The sequence below is a fragment of the Sinohyriopsis cumingii genome, chromosome 1, assembly GCF_028554795.1.
Source record: "Sinohyriopsis cumingii isolate HCF-2022 chromosome 1, ASM2855479v2, whole genome shotgun sequence".
Lineage (NCBI taxonomy): Eukaryota > Metazoa > Mollusca > Bivalvia > Unionida > Unionidae > Sinohyriopsis > Sinohyriopsis cumingii.
In genome coordinates, this window is record NC_142961.1 from 142,787,271 (window position 1) to 142,810,337 (window position 23,067).

Here is a 23,067-nt window from a genome sequence, read left to right on the forward strand (position 1 = left end):
CTACACGAGATGCCTCAAGGGAGTGATGTGGTTGCTACATGAGATGCCTCAAGAGAGTGATGTGGTTGCTATATAAATTACTTAAACATCTCGGTTTTCTTGCAACCTACCACTGTGCATGCCTACTGTCCTATTATTAGTTAACTTTGTTGGTTCAGTCTCAAAAGTGGATCTTAGTTAAGTTTTATTTGGGCATAACTGTATTGGAGAGAAGAAATAAATCTTTAAAGTTAAAACTCTCAATGCAGATCAAAGGAATTACTCTTCAGGTATAAACATAGTGTAATGGTATAAACATAGTGTAATGGTATATACATAGTGTAATGGTATAAACATAGTGTAATGGTATATACATAGTGTAATGGTATAAACATAGTGTAATGGCACTAATTCTTTATGGGAACTTGGTGCAGGTGAATGTAAAAGAACACTTGAAACAGAAAAATTTGAAATGGCTAACTGAGGATTTGTTTTTCGTTATTCTAAGAAGAAAGAAAGCTGAATCCCTTATCTACTTTTAAGTCATATATATTTTTGTGGGATAATTTCTTAAGTTTTGTATTTGTTCCACTACATGACAGTGGACCTGGTGCATGTAAAACTATGATGATTATTGCAAACTTCTGGTGTCCAGTGTGCACCACAAAACAAGATGTAGTCAATTATATCTATGATGAATAATGGATCTCTTGCAAGTTATATAATGTACCTTCCCAAAAGCAGTGCAGAATGTACATTTAACGAAACAGTCATATTAAGGTCTATGTAATGTGATACCTGTGTGGGAAATTGGACATGTGCACTTAATACGATGAACTTCCAGCATTTACCCAAGCATGCACTGTGGGTATTATATTGATGACAGTATGTCAATGTGGATATGACACTGATCACAGGATGTCAATGTGGGTAAGACACTGATCACAGGATGTCATTGTGGGTATGACACTGATGGCAGGATGTCAATGTGAGCAGCAGGGAAGTTCTACAGACCCCCTGGCACAGACTAAATTAAGCCTTTCAGACAAATAATTTCCGTAGAAGCCTCAGAATTCAAAAATAAAGCCTCCTACGCGAAATAATCCGAAAAATTCCCCCCCAATTTGCATTTTCGGGCATAAAAAAAATGGCAGCTTTTTTGGGGGGGGTATTGTAAAATTTATTTGCCGTAATTGAATTTGGGTTGCAATTTTATGAGTAAATTTGATCAAGACCGATTCGATATCTACTACGAGGATCATGAAGATTAATCGTGACAAAACCGTGTGGAGTTGCCTGAGCGTGACTGAAGAAATTTTTAAACTTATTTATATCCATATCGCCGTTGCACCAAGTTTGATGGATATTCCTCAGCGTGTGAGTATCAACGCCGTTGAAAACTGATAAAATATTACAATTATCTCTAATTACCTTTGGAATTTGCGTATATCGCTGCGTCACGTAAATTACATCGGTGTTCTTGTGTCGGCCACGCGAGAATATCCTAGCTGGGTTAGTTTGCTTATCCAGCATCACATCATCGAAAACAACAAGATTATTAGTATCACCGTCTAAATTTTCCACTGATGGAGTTTCATTTATGTCCGTTATAAATTCTATTGTGCCATCCTCAGTTTTATCGCTAAATTCCTTTAGTACTTTATAACATCGCTGATCATCAACGGATGGCGCAACCAAGTATAATTTATCCCATTTTAACCATCTCATTATCAAATTTAGCAACAATTGCGTTTTTCCAGATCCCGACGGGCCAATGATTATCATTCTTATCGAATTTGGTAATGCCTCGGTGTGCTTTACTTGCTCGCGTTTCTTTGTGGCTGAAAAATCAATTACATTCATGTTATTAGAATATTATGGATTCATATTGTGTTAAGTGTCGCACTCGAACTGCTACGATAAATCCAATCGAAGTCGTTACACGCAACAACAGGAATGCAATTAAGGGAGAATGTGAAGTTTGTAAGACAATTAAGTTTAGATTTGTAAAAAAAAAAGTAGAACCGGAGGAGATATCGCCGCCTCCTTAACAAATCTGCCTGGAGCTCCCTGGGCGAAATATCCCGGAGAGAAACATTTACCAGGATATAATTACTGCGGACCTGGTACAAGGCTAGATATAAGACTTAACGATAATAATCAACCAAATCCTGGCGAGGATCCAGTAAACGCTATCGATAACGCATGCTACTATCACGATCTTGCATATCGCAGCGGAGATTTACAACAAAGACATCTCGCTGATATTAAATTAATTCACGCAATAGATGCTATTCCTGATAAAAATTTCAAAGAGAAATTGGCAACTTGGTTGATAAAAGGAGCAATGAAAGGTAAATTAGTACTAGGTGCTGGTAATTTATAATGGAGCAAATATATTATTCTCCGCGAGGATTCTGGAAGGGAAAATCAGCAATTGCCAAACTTGCCAAGGCCGCAAAAGTAAAACACTCCACCGCTGCATCATGGTTATCAAAGCAAGCTGTTTGGCAAATTTATCTTCCTCCGCCTAAGAAAATACCATATGCGAGTTTCTCTGTCAACGTCCCTAATGAAGTTCATCAAGCCGACTTAATGTTTCTTCCTTACGATACCGTTGACGGAGTTATATACAAATATGTTCTGACGGTTGTTGATATTGCTAGCAGATACAAGGAAGCGGAACCGTTATCGAATAAAACAGCAACAGATATTGCTAAGGCGTTTAGCGAAATTTATTCACGATCTCCATTAACATGGCCGAAGCTTCTCCAGGTTGATCCGGGTCGAGAATTTCTTGGCGCGGTTACTTCACTGATGAAAAAGAATAATGTTAAAATCCGTCGCGGTATTGTAGGTGTTCATCACAATCAAGCTATCGTTGAGAGATTCAATAAAACTCTTGCAGAACGATTATTCGGATATCAGTACGCGAGAGAATTTATTCAAGATAAACGATCTCACGATTGGGTAACAAGATTACCTCACGTGATTAACGCACTAAATAACGAAGTAACACGAACAATAGCAATGAAACCCGCAATTGCAATTACAAAAACAAAAATACCACTAAAGCGAGATTCTACTATTCCACCTGTGCTAGGTAGCGTTATTGTAAGGTATTTGTATAAGGAAGGAGAAGCCGAGGGTGGCAGAAAAAGAGCAACTGATCCAAACTGGAGTGTTACGACACATAAAATATCAGCTGTAACAAGATCATCAGGAAGGCCAGCGATTTATTTTCTAGATTCACTAGCGCCACAACGCGGATTTACCAAGGAGGAATTACAAATAATACCAAGAGATACTCAATTACCGCCATCTTCGTTAATGTGAAATCTAATCCTACCCAACTGAGATAATTTTCTTACTCGAGACACAGCTAGATAAACTAAATTTGACCAGGAAATTCTATCATCGACAATCCAGACTTGACTATCTACTGTTAATCCCTGTGACGAGTGTATCGTTGCTGCGTATCCGAGTTTCCATGGCGATCTTTCCGCGTTTATCGCATCATTGATAAGATTAATATCGACGAAAATAATATCATTTAAAACTAATATTTTTTCTTCTCCGCATGGCAAAATAACATTGATATTTTGTTTCCTAGTATCAGTTGGCCTATAACACAACGGCACCTGCAACGTTGGAAATTTCTCACAGTGAAGCTTAAATAGTATTTCTTGAATATTATCACGAATAATTTTTCTGCTAGCAACGATCAAATGATCAGGACGCCACAAAGTTAGAAAATTATCCATCGAAGTTTCGTCGATTATTTTTCTCATCACATCACATTGAAATTTATTAGGTTGCAATCGAATCATTTTTTTAAACTCGGTCAGTAAATTATCATTGGATCTATAATCAGCGTCAATTTCTTCATAATAATCTACAAAATTTCTAAGCCACCTGTGAGGAGATTCACCATCAATAGGATCAGGTTGACCATGATCTCCGCACATTATTACAGCGGTATTTTTTTCTTCTAGCCAACCCAGGAATAATTTTAACACAACTAAATTTACCGTGCAAATTTCATCAAATATTATAATCTTGTTGATATATTTATTTCCCATTCGAGCTGAATCCCACAATCCACCACTATATTTGAAATAACTGTGATACGTACAAGAACTAACGCCACGTTGTTTTATTTCTCGCGCTAATCTATGAGTTGGAGTCAACACGATCATATCAGATTTTGAAAATAAATTTATCGCTCGTGTTGTTTTACCACTACCACCAGGACCATTTAGGTAAACGAATTTGTTTCGTGAAATTGGATCAAACGCAGATACTGCTGTTGATACTTCATCGCATTTATCTTTATGAAATTTATCGCAATCTTCTACATCCGCGTCCTCACAATAATCTAGAATATCCTCGTTTTTTATTCTCCAAGTTCCCCAAGAACCATCGGTAATTAAATTCTCCAACCTACACTGGAATTTCTTATCGATATAAAATGAATCCGTTGCAACTCTTACCGCGATATCAGAAAATTTATTTATCATCGACAGCAAATTAATACTCACATAAGCGAGCATTGATGATCTTAAATGAGTATACTGTGCTGATTCTCCATCAAGATAAGTTATCACTGTACCTAACTTCGTTCCATCAATAATAATATTTTCTCTGTTGCAAAATATTCCACGCGACACTGTATCAGCAATAATAAAATCCATCTCGGCATCATTGATAAATAACCTAGCGTGTCTATGCTTATGATCAACTGATCCTCCTTGAGTAAATTTACCAATTATTTTTCTTCCAATATCTTTCGCGTTCTCACAATCCGTGGGTAACCACACCTCGGTCTGCTTTCTATACGATATAATTGCTTCATTTACCGTCAATGATATTAACATCGACGAATCCAACATATATCTCAACAATACCGTAGGGACCCATCTGCGTTGAGATAAATGCCGACCAAACCAAATATAACAAATTTTATGCAAATTTTCAGCAAGTTCGAATGAAGTAACATGAGCGAATCCTGTCATGACAAAATCAGGTAATGGTCCGTTAATTGCCACTCTCGTCATCTCGCTAGTAGGGTGGCCAAATTTAGCAAAGTAATTTGCACAATCGCCATACCCAAGGAAACTTCCAGGATAGCATGCGCTCATATCAACGGAAATCATATCCTCGAAATAATATTTGGTATTCCATAATCCTCCATGGCCGTATTCGATACAACTAAGTTGAATATCATTGAGAAATTCATTTCTTGTAGGTTTCCACGAATTTCTTTCTCTAGCAGCGTGAGCAGCAACAGACGGAACAGTAAAGCAATTTGTCAGTAACTGATCTGGATTTGACGAATACTTCTCCGCGATATTTCTCATTGTTTCGTGTAATATTTCATCTCGGTAAATATCTCCGCGTGGCAAGATAAATTGATCGTATCTTTCTTCGCTAGAAAATAACCAAATCGATATTGGATCGGACTTGGCTAATAGTTTGATATATCTAAACATTGCATCGGAACTATCTTTGGATTCCACGGGATAAAACTTAACAACACGATCTCGCGGAAATATCATTACCGACTGACTCCACGCATGTGAATTATGATCAACAATTTCGATTGGTGTTCCTCGAGAATTATACGGCGACGAATATAATATTTCACCCGATAGTGTTTTAACCGTAATAGGAAATTTAAGTTTCTTACTTAACGCAGCAACATCGTCAATCGATGCGCCATCAGTAACTGTCTTTGCCCATGAATTAATTTTATCCAATCTCAATTGAGTCAGACCAGATCCACGACGAGCATTTTTCATGTGCTCGATAACTCGCTCAGCCACGCAGTTTATTATCGGAGATTCCCTCATCGTAGGTAGATTTTTCACATCAGGATTATTATTCAGCCGATAAATTCCATAAACAACAGCACTAGAAGGATACGCCCTAGCATAATAAGGACCATCAATCCCCAGCAGCAATCCTGGTTTCGAATTTTTATCAAGAACAACATTTTTCTTACCGCCGCGTACCGGATCTCGTTTATCACGAATAATCCAAATGTCATCGGGCATTTGTGTAATAAATTTTATTCCAAAGATAAATCGCTCTTCCTTGTGTTCAGATTTTATATGCTCAATTATCTTTTTCGCTCGCTCTAGATTCATCGTAGCATTAACGAAGTTAGTTTTCCACGTCGACCAGGTATGAATCGCTCCATCATCGAAAAATTCTTTCTTAGCACGATCAACTTCAGGAATGATAAATTCTGCCTCATCAAGATCAAATATATCCATTATTATATTTTAGACAAATGTTTAAATTATAATGAAGCAATGCGCGTGGATAACAGTTGGATCAACAAAAACATGTGACAAATCCTGCAGAGGTGAATATTGTGGCGCTCATATATACGAAATTCGACGAGGTAACAAAGGACCACAGCGATGTTTAGTTTGCCAAGTTGGTATTCGAGGAAAGACTCGATTATGTTTCTCCTGTGGAGGGAAAAAATATCGTGAATTACGAAGATATTATGAAAAAAGATCTTCCTCGGTAATAAAATGCGAAGAAGATTATATTAATCGTTTCAAAGCAAATTATGATTTAAACAAACAGAATATTGTATATGAATCACAAATCAACGATCCCTGCAATGAAAATCTCACACGAGTATAGATCTCATCCTACCATTAAGAATTACGAAGCATCTGCCGATGGTAATATCAGAAATATCAAAACAAAGTATCATCTCGGTAATGTTTGTAATTCGGGGTATTTGGCGTGTAACTTCAACGAGAATAAAAAAATAAATTATCTTTCTCACAGATTTATATTCGAGTGTTTTCATGGAATCATCAAGGATAATTTGGTTATCGACCACATTGACGGAAATAAACTTAACAACAAACTTTCTAATCTTCGCGCGGTAACTCCGAGTGAAAATGCAAGATTTGGTAATACCAGTGGCGGACGGCGACCAGCTAAGGCGGTTAAATCGATAAATCGAGAAACAGGTGAGGAGATCGCTTTCGAATCGATGAAATCAGCTGCGAAATATTATAATATTAGTTCAGCATCGGTGCGGCGAGCGGCAGAAAAAATAATCCACGCTACATTTTCATATAATCTCGGCAATTGGATCGAATTTTCTTATATCCCAATAATATTTGATTCGGAGAGTGACGAAGAATAATTGAATATCTCCGCAAAACAAAAAAAAAAGATTAATTTTTTGAAAATTCTCCTGGTTTTATTTATTTTTTTCGCCCAGAAATATTTCTGGGATACAGATTTGGAAAATCTCACTTGCGATTTAAAAATCAGAGATTCTCACGATTTCACCAAAAGATTGATACTTACAGTTTCTCCTCGTATATCAAGTAAATTTCCTTTCTGATCCGTTAGTTTGAAATTTATTCTTGTCAATAATCGATTATGACATCGCAGGTAAAACGGATTCATTGGTTCTTTTATTATCAAGTAACCGGGAGATGCGCTAGGTGAAAATGAATACAATATAAAACCCTGATGAGCTTGATTTGACTCTGACGCATCAGCATTATAACTACCCTCGACAACGTCCGCGTGAAGATAAATCGCGATAACTTCCGTTATATTAACGATACCCGGCGATATGTGCCGTCCACCTTTGTCAGGATCGTTATTGTGTTTAAGAATCAATTCTGAATGTACTTTTTTGGTCCATGAGGCATGTAATTTCGGAAATAAATCATCGATGGTATCAGTGACGGATTTTCTCATCGCATCAAAATCAGAATTGGGAAATTTGAAATTTGGCAGTGTTTCCTCGGTTAATTCAAATACTCTCATGAATTTTTGTTTCTCACCCGAGTTCTTGATCAACTCGAATTTGCTAATAGGAAGAACATAGTCGGCAATTGATATATCGTCGACTATCGCCCGAATAAACATATCATGATAATATTCAATATCATTTGCAAGTTGATTTAAAATTTTCACGTGTTTTATAATTTCACTACATGAACCAGATTTATTTAGGATGCATTCATGAAATGATCCTCGCAATAAATTTAATTGTAATTCGTGTTCTTGAATAAACTCGTCTAGTGTTCTTCTTACCAAGATACCGTCTATGGGGGCTATTATCCTGTTAATGTGGGTAGCGTCGAAGATTTTCACATCTGGGGGGATTTTAGGAAGAGGCAGCCATGAGAGAATTCTTTCGTTAATAAAAGTGAAAGCGAATATTACTAGGTTAATTTTGTGGTTATTCATGAGATTGATGGCGCTGTGGATCAGAGGTTTGTGTTTGATATCTCCATACCATCCTTCGTCGGTTGTAAAATCTTCCTTTTTTGGTTCCGGTAGTTCTGGAAGGGTTTCATCATACCAACCTGGAATAATAACATCCGATTTCTTTGGTTTTATCAGAGGTGCAACCTCGGGCCAACCTAATATATTCCTGATCGATGATTGGTAAATATCTACCACGTACGGTGATTTCACTTCTATCATTGACGATAGTGTTGGATCATGTGAAGATATTTTTATACCCGGTTTAGCATCGCCGGTTAAATTTGATATTCTAGTGGTAAACTCATTATTCAGTTGATCAATTTCATAACTGCCCGTTGGTATACCAACGACGATCCAATCGGGTGTTCCATCGGGTTTATTCTTATTTGCAAAAACAAGTGAATTATTTGGCATCAAATTACCGAATGATTTCGATCTAACATTAGGCCAGCTATTGTAGACGCGCAATTGTGTTAATGCAATTTCGTTAACGTTAATTGGTGTTGAGAAATTAATACTAAACTCGGGTTTCGTTGAACTTAGCGATATTAACGTTGTTGTTGGCGGTGTCGTGTTTGTCACGATCTGGGCTAACTCGGACATTATTAATATTCATTTGTTCAATCTCCGAGTAAATACTAATCATTGAAGAAAATTCTAGATCGGATATAATACCATCGTTGAGACTTTCAGAAAGTAACAATGATAACTTCGAGTATGCGTCATTGATTTTAGCAAGTTTACTTTTGTACGAAGATAACTTTTCACTTGTGCACGAGGATATCTTTTTTGCGATGATATTAAGAACACCAGCGATTGCTGTTGTTGACGAGATTATTATTGTTGCAACGATTGGCGCTATCATTGTTACCGCGGATAGAATTATTCCTGCACCAGCGACTACCGCAGATACCGCGTACACTGCAACATCAATGATAACTAATTTGCGCTGGTATTTATTTATTTTTGTTTGATAATCGTCAAGTTGTTTTCGCAACGAATCCTGCCATGATCGCGCCTGATTATAACGGTAATCCGATGCTGTCATTTATTAGTATCTTACGATAACAATTACGGGATTATCATGTTTATCCTGGAATACCAACTGTTTTCAATCCCGATAAATATTCGAAAATTACAAAATAATCCACCGGTCCTGTGGCGGTTCTATCTGGCGGTTCTAGATCGCAGACTACGCCGGTATTTTTTTCTATAGAAATAATAAAAAATCCGGGGTAGAATTCATGAATTTCACTATTCGATTTTATTTTAAACTTTATCTTGGAAATAACATATACTCGATATACGCCGGTAATTGGCACAGTGAAATAAAATCCGAGACTACCTTTTTTAGGGTTCCAATCATAATTGTATGTCTTAAACACAAATGGCACATTGCAGACAATATTTTTTGTTTCTACCTCCGTTGGTATCGAAATTCGCGATAATCTTCCAAGGTTCATTGACGATATTTTTGTGTTGATATCGTCAATTTCTTTACCTAATTGCTTTACGTCAGTGGCGTGACCAGTTTTATCGGCGGATTGATCAATTTTTGCTGTTGCAGCAAGAAGTTTCGTGTTTAAATCTTGAATTTCTCCGTCGTACGTTGATGTATCGACTTTTTGACGCGCTAATTCACGTACCACGTTAATTTCATCGTTGATGGATTTTATTTGTACTTGCATCGCGTTAATCCCCTTGGTAAATTCAGGAACAACAACATTGCCGAGTTTAATAATTTCCTCGTTGATTTTTTTGTTGAGATCGTCGATCGATGGTTTCTGACCCATCGAGATATTTACTTCGTTAATTTTGGCAAGAATATTAGTAATTTCCTCGTTGATTTTTTTTATTTTTTTGTTGAGATCGTCGATTGATGCTTGATCGATTTTCTGACTCATCAAGATATTTACTTCGTTAATTTTGGCAAGAATATTAGTAATTTCCTCGTTGATTTTTTTTATTTTCTCGCTAAGATCGTCATGTGATGCTTGATCTGATACGGAGGAAGTATCAATGGATGTTTTTATATTCTCGTCAAATTTTTTGCTAAATTTATCTAAAGTATCGTCAAGTTTTTTAAGGTCATTATTTAGCCTATTAAGTCTTTTTGTCATTCTATCCTGAAGATCGTCGTGTAATGTTTTATCGGCCTTCAGGGGTAACTTCGCTATAATATCGGCGATATCAGCAATAGATTTTAATACCATCTCCGATTGGCGAGTAAATTGACTAATATGATCGCGATATTCGTCTCGCTTGATTATATCAGTTATTTTGACGTTGCTAGTTTGTAATCGCCCTTCGGTATTTTGAAAAACAGCAACTTCACCAGGATCAACTTCTGACAGCGATAAAAGATTGTTAATATCACTCTTGGTTGCAAACTTTGATGTATCAATGTCGACTGCGTCTTTTTTTTCTTTCCTAAAGAGAGATCTACCGTAAATGTCAACCATGATATTTATCTACGGTATATTCAAATAAAATTTTGCGAAAAGGATTGGATGATTTTGAAATTGCATCAAGGACGTTAATTGACTCTGGACCGCATATTGGTGGATCCGCTAATGTTTGTGTTGGAAGTGTTGAATACCAAACCGGAAGTTTTAGTTTTGACACGTATTTGATAAATTCATTTGGTGGTGCTAATCCGTATGAGTCGAAGTAAATGATTTCGCGAGGATTAATCGCATACGCAACCCAGTGAGTTCCAGGACCGGAATTTTTATCGAGGTTTATTATTCCTGTCTCGGTAGGATTTGGTTTATCTGGTAGTTGATCTCGCATAAATACGCCTCTGAAAAATTTTATTTTCTTTTTTTTTGCTTCACTGATTAAATCTAAATTTGAGGTTGGTAGGCTCGACTTAGACCGGATCCGTACGGGGGTCGTCTTAGGTAAAGGCCGGATCCTTGTTGCGGTTGCATCAATTTTGCTAGAAGAGAGAAGGGGGAGATAAATCCTCCCTTTTTTTTGCGATATCTTCCTCCGACGATCTTTTTTCCTAATGCGGTACTTATCCCACCGAGTGCACCTAATCCTATTGTTTTTGCAATCATGGGGGCCGCTGCAGCTATTAATCCTGGAATAGCGGCGAATAAAGGAAAAATACCACCTACTTTGATCATATCTCTGATTGCGCCTATCGAGAGATTCAAGCGAATACCAGTATTTGCTGATCTGGCTCTGGTGAAATGTCCGTGTTGATTTTTAGTTAACGATAGTTTGTTAGGTCCACCGTGAAGTTGATTACTTTTCAAAGTTAAACTTAAACCTCGTCGTGCTGTTGTTGCTGCATGAAGTTTTTTCACCTGACCGGGGGTCAGAGTTACGCTGACGTGATCGTATGGCATATTAATAATCACTTAATCTAAATTTAGAATTTTGTTACATGTTCTCTACGGGTGCATCGATGACTCTCATTCTACCACTAATACCTTCTAGGATCATTGTTCTATCACTAAGAATAACCGCGATTGCTCTTGCTGGTCCTCCCGTGTTAATTCTGGCTTTGAAATGAATATCAACGACAGACTGCTTTACCAAATCGAGATGTTCCAGGGAAAAGTAATAGATGGGATAGAGAGTATTAAAATCTAACTGTGATATTTGCAATCCGGTATCAATATTTTGATCACGTCCCATAAAACTTAGTAATCGATGATATGCACGTGCCGTCGAATAATTTTCAAAATCGATGGCTATTTCCTCAGATGGCTCCTGTTGGCCATTTATTCTCAACGATACGTTTGTTGCCTCTAATCTATCGAATATCATGTTACTATGTAATTGATCGTCTCTGATCATGCTTTGCAGAGCAACAAAGATATGTCTAGGTGCGGAAGAGCCTTGCTGTGAAGCAATTCGCCAGGTAAAAATTCCGTCCAAATTAACATTTTCGTTGGAGTCAGTCATTGTTGTCAACCAAGACATGATGGATTTTCCTCCTTGATTCATAAACGACAGTAATTTTTCTTCTATGATCATTGATGGAACTATTGCTGGCATCCACAAGGTAATTTTTTCAAGGACAACTTTACCAGGATCACCAGGATCTCGCCAAATGGCTCTGTCATCATTGGCATCTCGAACGAAAGATATCGTATGCTTCGCTCCGTAAATAACTTTTCTGAAATGTCTGCAAAATCCAAAAATATGAGATAATGGAATTGCACAGGAGAATTTTCGTTCATCTCCCTTCAACATATTTTTTCTTATGGCAAATCCAAGATTGTAATTGCCATTGGGGGCAATCATCGCTGAACGAACATCAGCGGGTTGGCCAGCGGGGTCTACCGGTCTACCAATATCAAATGGTAAATGTTCAGGGTAGTTGGAATTATCCTTGGCAAACATCATACTAGGACCGGCTGATCTGGTAAAATCATCCGAGTATCTTGCTAGACCTATGATAGTCGTTGCTATATCAACGTTGTTCGTAATTGATTCAATCTCTCTTCCATCAATCATGTAAGTGGCATTCTTGAATAATGCCATGATACCATTATTGACAAACCCAACACCAAAATCCGCATCGTAGTTGGTACCATCAGCTGCCTTTACAATTTTACCAACAAATTCGATATACGCCTCAGATGGAAGAAAATATCTTGTTGTATCGTGGACTTGAATTTCCTTCCGATTTCTTGAATCTGGCTCAACTACATCGTACGAGAAATACTGAAAATCTCGCACTGATGTATCCCTACCTACTGGCTCGTCCATATCAAATACTTCATTTGACACTTGTGCGAACATTTATTATTAATAATATCGTCTAAAACGAAGACCACTACCTGAAACAAAACTTGTATTTGCTAAATTTGTATTAGCAACATTCTGTGCTGGATTTATATTAGCAACTTCCTGCACTAGATTTGTTATAGCAGCTTCCTGTGCTAGATCATTTATTTTTTTATTTGCCGCATCATTTATGACCTTACTAACTTCGGGTGGCATTTCTCTGGTGCTAGGTAATTTAACAGGTTGCTTTTTACGTACTAAACTTAATATTTTATTTTTGATAGCGTTGAAGCCTTTACTGGCCAAATTACCGATACCAGAAATGGCAGTCTCGCCGATCTTTCCTATCGCTTTCAACCCAAATTGCTTAATCACGGGTCCAATTTTAGGTATTACTCGCGTGACAAGACTTCCAACGATATCGCCAAATCCATTACCGTGAATATATTTGTATACTGGCAATCGAGAGTTTACTATGCGAACCTGATTAGGTCTGCGCTGATGTTTATGAATAATCATATTATTTCAATTGTGTTGATTTAATCGATGAGTTCATCGACAAACTCCTTGTAAATGTGAGAATCGATGATACCACCACGGAATAATCGCTGACAAATATCTGATGCTTCGTTGACTATCTCACGAGAGTTATTTCCGGCTCGCTTTCCTCCGATTAATACTTCGAGGCGAGATACATCGTTGACAACACTATCGGGACAAACTGAATATCCACTTCCTGTGTGTGATTCTGGAGATTCCAATGGCGTTACGTAGAATAAATCGTCTGACGGCGTTGAAGATTTCTTCTTCTCCTCTGATGATGACCCCGGCGATGTTCCCGACGACGTCCGTGGTGAATATATTTCTGGTGGAGATGGGGGAGTCCCAGCCGGGTGTCTTTCTAGTTTTTTACCCTCAGGATCGTATAATAAATATTTCTCAGTGGGACCCCTGTAGTTTGAAGCTGTTGGTTCCGGAGGTGGGTCTTTCCACCAGGGGCGTTCTGTGTGAGGATAAAACTTTTCACGTATTTCAGGAAATTCAATAGAGTGGCGAATATCAAAGGAGGATGAATCAGAACTTTCATCTTTAGGTGACGAACTTTTACTTTTAGGTGACGAACTTTTACTTTTGGGTGGCGAATCCTCAAATTTGGATAGAGAACCCTCAAATTTGGGTGTTGAAATTTTTACATCTTTCCTTACTTGATAATTAACAATATCCGATAAAAATTTTGAAAAATCATCATCTTTATAATTTACTGGTTTTCCTAAACTACCAAAATAAACTATCGCATACCAAACAAGATCGTTGATTTTATCAACATTAATATCTTTTTTCAAATAAATTTTTTTAGTTTTCAAATCAGTTTTTGAAGCAATTACAACTCTCGCAACATCATCTTCACGAATTACATGTATGTTATCTTCATCCAAATAATTATCAGCAGGTAAACTAGGATCAGGAATAAACCAACCAGATTCATCGTATATGTATTTAGGTACAATTATCGGTTCATCACTCTGATCTTTTTTCTTTTTCGATTTTCTCTCTTTTTTCTGTGGTAGAGTTCTCTCTTTTGGTCTAGCTCCTAATTCCTCTGGTTGAAATATTGGCTCCTGTGGTTGAATATCTTCCTGTGGTGCTGCTTTTCTTCCTCGTTTTTTAGGTGTTGGTCTAACTTCTAATTCCTCTGGTTGAAATATTGACTCCTGTGGTTGAATATCTTCCTGTAGTGTTTCTTTTCTCCCTCGTTTTTTAGTTTTTTCCTTCTTCTCCTGTTGTTTTCTTTCTTTCTCCTCTTGTTTTCTTTCGTCCGCTACTTGCTTATTAAATCTTTGTGTATCTCTTGCCGCTTCTAAAAATCTTCTGTAACGCGGATCCGTTACTACACTCACATGTGTTTTTCCCGTATAAACTTTATATACCATGCTGTACCAATTATCACGAGTTCCATATCTTTTTTTTCCTATTGGAGTCAAATATTCATTTCGATCGCTAAAATAATTTTCCGCAAAATCACCAATTTGTTCTATAGTATACAATGCCGAGAGAGGTCGCGATATCATATTCCATCCCTCCTCGGTAAAATTTTCTCTTAAATTCTCAATATTAAACTTTCCTTTTATCATTAAAGGTTTTCCTCCAGGTTTTTTTCCTCCAGGTTGTCCTCCATCATCAATTGCAAGTTGTTGCGCCGCTGCTGCTATTGCTAATCGCTCGGGTAATGTTCGTGATTGATCCTCAATACCTTTCAACATAGGAAAGATTCCACGTTTTCTAGCATCTGGATCTTTTTCGTCGCCATATACAACCTGCTCAATTGTTCCGGTCACTGGCTTCAACCATTTTGCCGAAGTTTCTGAAATTCCATGCTGCATATCTTCGTAACCACGAACATTTCTCTTAAATAATTGTTTTGTCGGAATGAACTTCTTTAATGCCGCTAATTGCTCTCGCGCTAATCTGGCAGAATGAGGTTCTCCAACTGTGCTAGTTTTCCGACTCATCTTATTTTCAATGATATTGTTTTAATGTGAAATAAAATTAGTATCCGCAGTCGGAATTTGCAATCACAAACAAATTTTACAATACCCCCCCCAAAAATTGCTGTTTTTTTTTATGCCTAAAAATGCACTTTGGGTTGAAATTTTGCGGATTAATTTGCGCAGGAGGGTTTATTTTTGAATTCTGAGGCTTCTACGGAAATTATTTGTCTGAAAGGCTTAATTTAGTCTGTGCCAGGGGGTCTGTAGAACTTCCCTGCTGCTCAATGTGGGTATGATGCTAATGACAGGATGTCAATATGGGTATGACACTGATGACAGGATGTCAATGTGGTTGTGACACTGATGACCGATTATCAATGTGGGTATTAAATTCATGACAGGATGCAATACAGGTATTACACTTATGAGAGATGTCACTATTCAAATTTTTACCTTGGGGTCATCTCCAAAAAGGTCCTTAACAACAGCCATCATCTGATCTGTTTTAGACAGCACTTTCTGCAGCTAGAGGTAATGAACCAATTATAAACATAATCATCACCTGCATGCATATCTGAATGAAAATTTGAGTTCTACTGATGAAAAAGTAAGTTCTATTAGCATATAAATGAAATGTTTTGGTCTGATTTAGTATAGAACATGCTTACTGTCACAAAACCATTGAGTACAACTAGAATTTCACAGAATGAAATGACATATATCTTCCACTGTGGCATAACCTAAAAAGCCTTGCAAAGTTGATAGTGCGTGTAAAAAGTATGTCACTGTGACATTATTTTACCCCTGGTGAGTAGTACAGACATGATTTTTCTGTTTTAATTTCTTCTGACAAGAAAAATTAGACTCGATGTAGTCCATTTTTATATAATTTCTAATCCAGTTTTTAAAAAAACAATCTCATGTCCCATTCCACAATGACACTTGTAAAGTATTCTTTCTGTATATTATTTAACACACAATTGTTGCAAAGAGTATTCTGATTGGTCAAGAGTTTATACTCATCCAATGAATCTTCATGTTAAGGAAATTGATAAAAATGGAAAGAATGAAGCATGCTGGCAAAACATGGTATCTCACACTGTTGGGAGAAAACAGGATGGCAAAAATTTTGGACAATGGTTTGAAAAATGTGTGGAAATGGGAATGGCTTAAGTGGAAATTCAGTGGAGTTGGTCAGTTCATCAGAAAATTGAATGCTTGAGGACTGGCATTTTGTGATCTTTTCAAGAAAGATTTGAGATATGCTAATTGCAGGTTTTAGATAGTACAGCAACAGTCAGCACATTCAAAAGACGCTGCATATAGAGAAATTGAATATCAGAAGCACAAATTACAGCCATTTCATGGAGGTGTTTAAAAGGGAAAAATCCAAGCTGAGAAAAAAAATATGACCAAATATTCCACAAAAATCCACCAGTTTTACTTGAATGACTGTACAATCAATACACTTCTATATTACTGACTCATCATCTTGTTCTAGAATAACATAACACATAAAATTAAACCAGGCCTATATCAAGGAAGGTAATGCCATTAGTAATTTAAGAGAATATCTCTGTTCATCAATTTAACAGTAAATTTCTTGATGTTGGTTAGAACAATTTTACAGAGAAAAAGATTTGTAACATACACATAATATTCAACAAAAAGCATGACAAATTTACACACTGAAGATTTTATTCATAATTGATGCTGAAAGCTGAGCTTTGGAAATGAAATTAGGAAGACAGGCAATCTTGAGTCATAACTTTTCTAAATGATGACAAAGACTACTCAAAACTAAACTCTTTTGAAGTCTTATAAATGTAGGGCTGCATGACCAATTTGTCAAATTATTCCACAGTAACTTAAACGTTGACAGCCAGATGGCCAGACAGCCAGCTGATGGACTGACGGACACACATGATTACTTATAACACTGCTGATGTTGTGTGGTGCCCTAGTAATGGTATACAATTTGACCAGTAAAGGTCAAATCTGATGATAATGACAGAATTATTGTGATATAGTACCTGACTTTGGTCATACAACACTTCTTTCATTATAGCAGCCGTTCTTGCTTTGGCAGCACCAGAGTGGAAGGGGCTACTGCCTTTTCCTGATGAAAAAAAAAAAGATCAGCATACATAGAAACTCAATAACTCTTGCCTGGAATCTAGACAACTTACAAAGTAAAAAAGATTAAGATGTTGTGAATTTGTTTTGTTTTCTTCGTAGATTTAACATAATGATCTGCATTTTACACTTGTCATTTCTAGCGGACTGCTGCAGATGCAATTATTTTCATGTCATCCATCTACTTTTAAGCTTTTACATACTAAAAAGTTAAGAAAATTTGACTTGATGGTCAAGCCTAATTAAACATGAACAGAAATTCCATGTTGCCCTTCGCTCATTCAATCTTAATGATTCTAAAAGTATTGATACAAGTTATTATATTCATTTTGGAGCAAACATTGAAAACAGGAATTGATTCATTCATTTTATAAGCAAAACAGAACAAAAATCAATAGACAATGCAAATTAGATATTTCTATAATACCAATGATGCTTTCTGTGATCATGTGATTTACTTACACACCACATGACTGTCATATGATGTAGCTATGACCCATTTAGCATTCACATAACCTGCAATGGGCATTATTTGATAAACATACAGAAGGCTACACATTGGTAACTAACCAATCATATTCATATATTCTGCTTATGAGGTAATAAATATCTTGTGTCAGACTTATAAATGAGCTATTTTATGTATGAACTATGAAAAGAGCACTCCAGATGGACAATACTTTATTATAATACAGTATTACCTTTATGGCCTTTGTGACCTTTGTTACTGTGCTTGCTGTGCAAATGAACTCCTACAGAATACTTAGATCGGTGCATATCTTTTCTGTGCTCCTGTAAACACAAGAAAACAAGTTTTTTTAACAGCTCTCTCTCTCTCTCTCTCTTTTATACTGGGATTTGGATTTTCCTCTACTTCTATGACCTTTATAAACTGCTTATATTTATGTGCTTCCACCTTGTATTGTAGCACAAAATAAAGAGAGTGGAATAGAAAAGTTGTCAAAACAGCTTACTGATATTTTGTGAAATAGGGACCTTGACCTTAATACCAACTGGCAGTCTAGTTACCTCATAAAAAAGGTGCCTTGTCTTAGTTGTCTCAGATCAACTTGTCAGTTCCCTCCACAGGCTTGGGTATGTAGTACAGGCCTTACTGTATGCTCTATTAGGAAACTGAGACAGGAGCTGCAAAGATGCATTAGTTAGCATGCCAAACTTGTGACCAAACGGCTGTTAGTTCACATTTTACCATCAGATCAGCCCAGGTCAACTAATGTGGTGCATCCTTAGGAAAGTCACTTTACTCCAATTGCAAAGCACCAAACTAACTAAGCAGGAAATAGCAGATTACCGCTGATTACCCCTCATGTTCCAAGTTTAAAAATGACATCACAATGAGTAAAGATTAACATTTGATATTTGCTATATACAACAGTGGAGAAATTGCAGCCATTTCTTTTGCACCCCTAATCATTGGCAAGAATACGTTTCTTTGCACACATGAAATGATGAATACTGGAGATGATGAATCCGTTTCTGGATGTATAGAATCTTTAGTGGTACCACTACATCTTCCTGTCAGCTCCACTGTTACCCATACACCTTCTTAGCCCCACTAGACCTTAACTAAAGTTAATACTACACCTTCTTAGCCCCACTAGACCTTAACTAAAGTTAATACTACACCTTCTTAGCCCCAACAGACCTTAACTAAAGTTAATACTACACCTTCTTAGCCCCACTAGACCTTAACTAAAGTTAATACTACACCTTCTTAGCCCCACTAGACCTTAACTAAAGTTAATACTACACCTTCTTAGCCCCCAACAGACCTTAACTAAAATTAATACTACACCTTCTTAGCCCCAGCAGACCTTAACTAAAGTTAATACTACATCTTCTTAGCCCCAACAGACCTTAACTAAAGTTAATAATACACCTTCTTAGCCCCAACAGACCTTACCGTATTTCATGTTATTTTTCGTACCCTTTAATTTTTCATACACCATCAAGCCATAAAAATAATAATTAATTAATTCTATCATATTTTTTCGTACACAAAATTTAATATTTTTTCAGTCATCCTATTATTTTTCGTACATAAAACGATCTTCTGTGAAGATTTACTTTTGTCAATGTGATAAAAAAAAGTACGACCCTTTAAATTTTACAGACTAGAATAAGAGATAAAATCATTGTTTTAGTTGCATTTTTATTTTTTATTTATCCACTATTTTTATTTCATTTTGTTAAAATTGAAGACAGGTTCCCATTTCAAACGGATTCAAAAATATACCAAAATTCGATTTAGGTACATCAGATGACCAGGGTATTGTTTTGCTAAGCAAGTTATGAGTAATGACTAACTTTGGGCATGTTCTTAACTGAGGCACAAGTCGTCAATTCATTTTCAACTGGTTGAGATATTTTGAAGAAGGAGTGTGTCACCAAACATGAATCCAGGCGTTGTAAGTAATACATGTATGTTAATTTTGCTCATTGATCTTTTACTTTTGCCATCAATACCATGTTACGAATCCAGTGTCTTAATCTAAGCAACAAGAAACAGCAAAACAAACAACTTTTGCATAATTGAAAATAATTTATTTCTCAAAATACAGAAGTGAAAGAATTAAATTAACTTACAGCACGGTGAATGAATTCTTGTTTCCTAAAAGTCCTTTCAATTCCAATAATTCCAAGAAATCCGAAAAATGCCCCTTCTGTGTTGAAGTTTCAAGTGTACAGAAAGATTTCCAAAGAATTCACCAACTATAAGTGTGTAGAAAGCCTGGTGCTCAGCTTACTCAGAAATGGCAACTGTTTTGTTAACTGAGAATCTATTCACATTCATTTTATTGACCTTCTTTGTCTTTTGTATCGGCAAGAAAATATAATGATTGATGTATTTGTTCTGTTGTTGTAATTACAGTATATACTGCTATTCATCAACAGCTGGACAGCGTCGCTCATGAACGCTCTTGATTATGTCAGTCGATGTAACAAAGCAAAGCGTGCATTTGAAAACGAGTTCAGAAGCTATTTGAGTTTATTTATCCAGTAAAAATAATAATATCTCAATACAGGAAGACGCGAAGACCACAGACCATTTGGCAATTAATCTTATTGGCTCAATATAGTAATGCAGTAAAAAAACTATAAAAACCCAGTTACTTTTAATCATAAATACAAAAGTCATTGACTCCGTGAGTTCGAGTTATATATACCAGTAGTTAATATCTTCAAAGATCTTGGTCTGTTCATGCTTGGGCATCATTATTAAGTTTCTTCAAATAACATGCTATGTTTATAATACAAAAATATTTTTATATACAATTTGCTTTGTTGTTCTCTCTCTCCCTCCCTCTTAAAATCATCTGCCCTTTTTTCAACTGGCTTCAGAACAAGTATCAGTAAATTAATATTGTTCTTGAGCTAATAGACTTGTCGTACACATTTTCAATACCCCATGGGTAGCCTCATTTCCCTACGTACAGCCTCCTTAATTTGATATGTAGAGGTGAATCTGGTCTTCAATCCAGTATTTACTGGAAAAGACCAAGCTAAAGGTCAAGCGTATTTAATTAGCATGTATATTACCTCTGCATAGCCATGTGGCACAGTGACAATGGATCTCATAATTACAACCAAAACGATTTATTTATTCAAGTTTTAATTGCCAATGGAATAAAATAGTGCCAACTGACAGGTAACTGAACAATAAAGATTATTTTCTTATTTCTCGCTCTCTCTCTCTCTCTTATAATAACAACAGATTTTTCTTGAGTTGAGCAGAATGAGACCGATTTTGTACATTAGTTTTGTACCTTAGGTTGTCGAGTGTCGTGTGTTCCACAGGCCTTGTCAGGTATGATCCCTTTATTTTTCGTACACAGTAATTACCACAAAATGATAATTATTTATTTCACATATAACTTTTCGTACACTGAAATTAATAATTATTTTTTCATGTACGAAAAATAACATGAAATACGGTAACTAAAGTTAATACTACACCTTCTTAGTCCCAACAGACCTTAACTAAAGTTAATACTACACCTTCTTAGTCACACTAGACCTTAAATGAAGTTACCATAATACCTTCACACTTAATACAACTCATCAAAGGTAATGTGGATTCCTTTTGGAGACCAAACAGTTTTACATTTACCTCTACCCACTCAAAACATTTCATGGAAAACTCAGCCAAGACAATTTTATACTTTGCATATATTTAGCAACTTACAATTTCATCTGGCGTAGCTCTCATCTGAGTCAAATCATTTGTTGTATCCTGAAAAAATATTTAAAAAATTAATGATGGACTGAACATATCTTGCAATTTAGCAGCCACACAAAATAAAATAAAGTTCTTATGACATCACATTCAAAAATAAACTAGAGCTATTAGTGACGGACTCAAGCTATGTCACACGTCAATTATCTATGCAAGAGCAAAGAGCTAAAAGTTTGAACATACATGGAGACTTGGTTTGGGTTGGTAAATAATTTACCACAACATTTAATACTGCTCCAGTGGCCTAGTGGCAAGAGCATCTGTCCCGGATGTGTGAGGTTATGGGTTCAAACCTTGGCCGAGTCATATCAATCAAAGACTTATAAAAATGGTACTAGCAGAAGCCTTGCTTGGTGCTCTGCATTAAGAGGTTATTGTTAGGTCTGGTCAGCCTGGTGTCAGGATAACGTGACTGGGTGGGACATCATGCTATGTGTCTGCAGCATGATGCCCCAGTGCTATACATCACTTTAAGCTGCCACACTGCAGACATCACAGAGATATGACTGAAGTGAGGTTAAAAATCCAAAACACACACATATACCACATCACTTATAATTTAACTACTGTATGTTTTAATATGTACATACAAGTACCTACTTGTGTATGTTTATATCTGTTTCAGCTTGAAAAAACAGGGACACCACAATTCATCCCTAAAAAAGGACCATCCTTTGCCACCAATGTATGCACTTCTGCCTTCTTCAACTGTAAAATTAATGCCATTATAAACACTGCCATTTTCAACATGACTTGTTAGTTTTAATCGTTTTTCAGAATTGAATCAATTTCTTAATTGATTGCAAATCATACTGCAGGAGTGTATGTCCCACCAATGCCCAACTTTAAGATAAAAAAAAACATTACCAGTCTGGCTTGGAGGCATCTATCTCCTTAAAGTTCACTAACCTCAAAGATGGCATCAGATGTTAATGCAGCCACATTAATTAATAAGTGTCAAAGACTTAACATTCCAGGGATACATCTTTCTTAAATCATAAAGTCCCCAAAGCAACTATAAAAACTTACCATTGCAATATAAGCTTTTTCTAAAGTATTTACAAATATGGTACAACCATGCAGAATGAAAAAGTCAACTTCCCCAACTTAAAAATCAAAAAAGAAAAGTTGCAAAGCACCACCTCTAAATAAAAAACTTTTTAGCAAACAACAGTTCATCATGGAAAGCAGTTT

At 36.4% G+C, this 23,067-nt stretch overlaps 1 protein-coding gene across 1 annotated transcript in view; it reads right to left on the bottom strand.

Annotated features, from left to right (window-relative positions):
• LOC149808050 (spindle and centriole-associated protein 1-like) overlaps positions 1–23,067 on the bottom strand; it is a 109,596-nt gene that overhangs the window by 77,453 nt on the left and 9,076 nt on the right. The window contains exons 3-6 of the mRNA XM_089973054.1: positions 21,823–21,870; positions 18,317–18,407; positions 17,513–17,598; positions 15,933–16,004 (exon numbers count right to left, since the gene is read on the bottom strand). Coding sequence (XP_089829180.1) covers positions 15,933–16,004; positions 17,513–17,598; positions 18,317–18,407; positions 21,823–21,870 — 297 coding nt within the window. The remainder of the gene's footprint in view (positions 1–15,932; positions 16,005–17,512; positions 17,599–18,316; positions 18,408–21,822; positions 21,871–23,067) is intronic.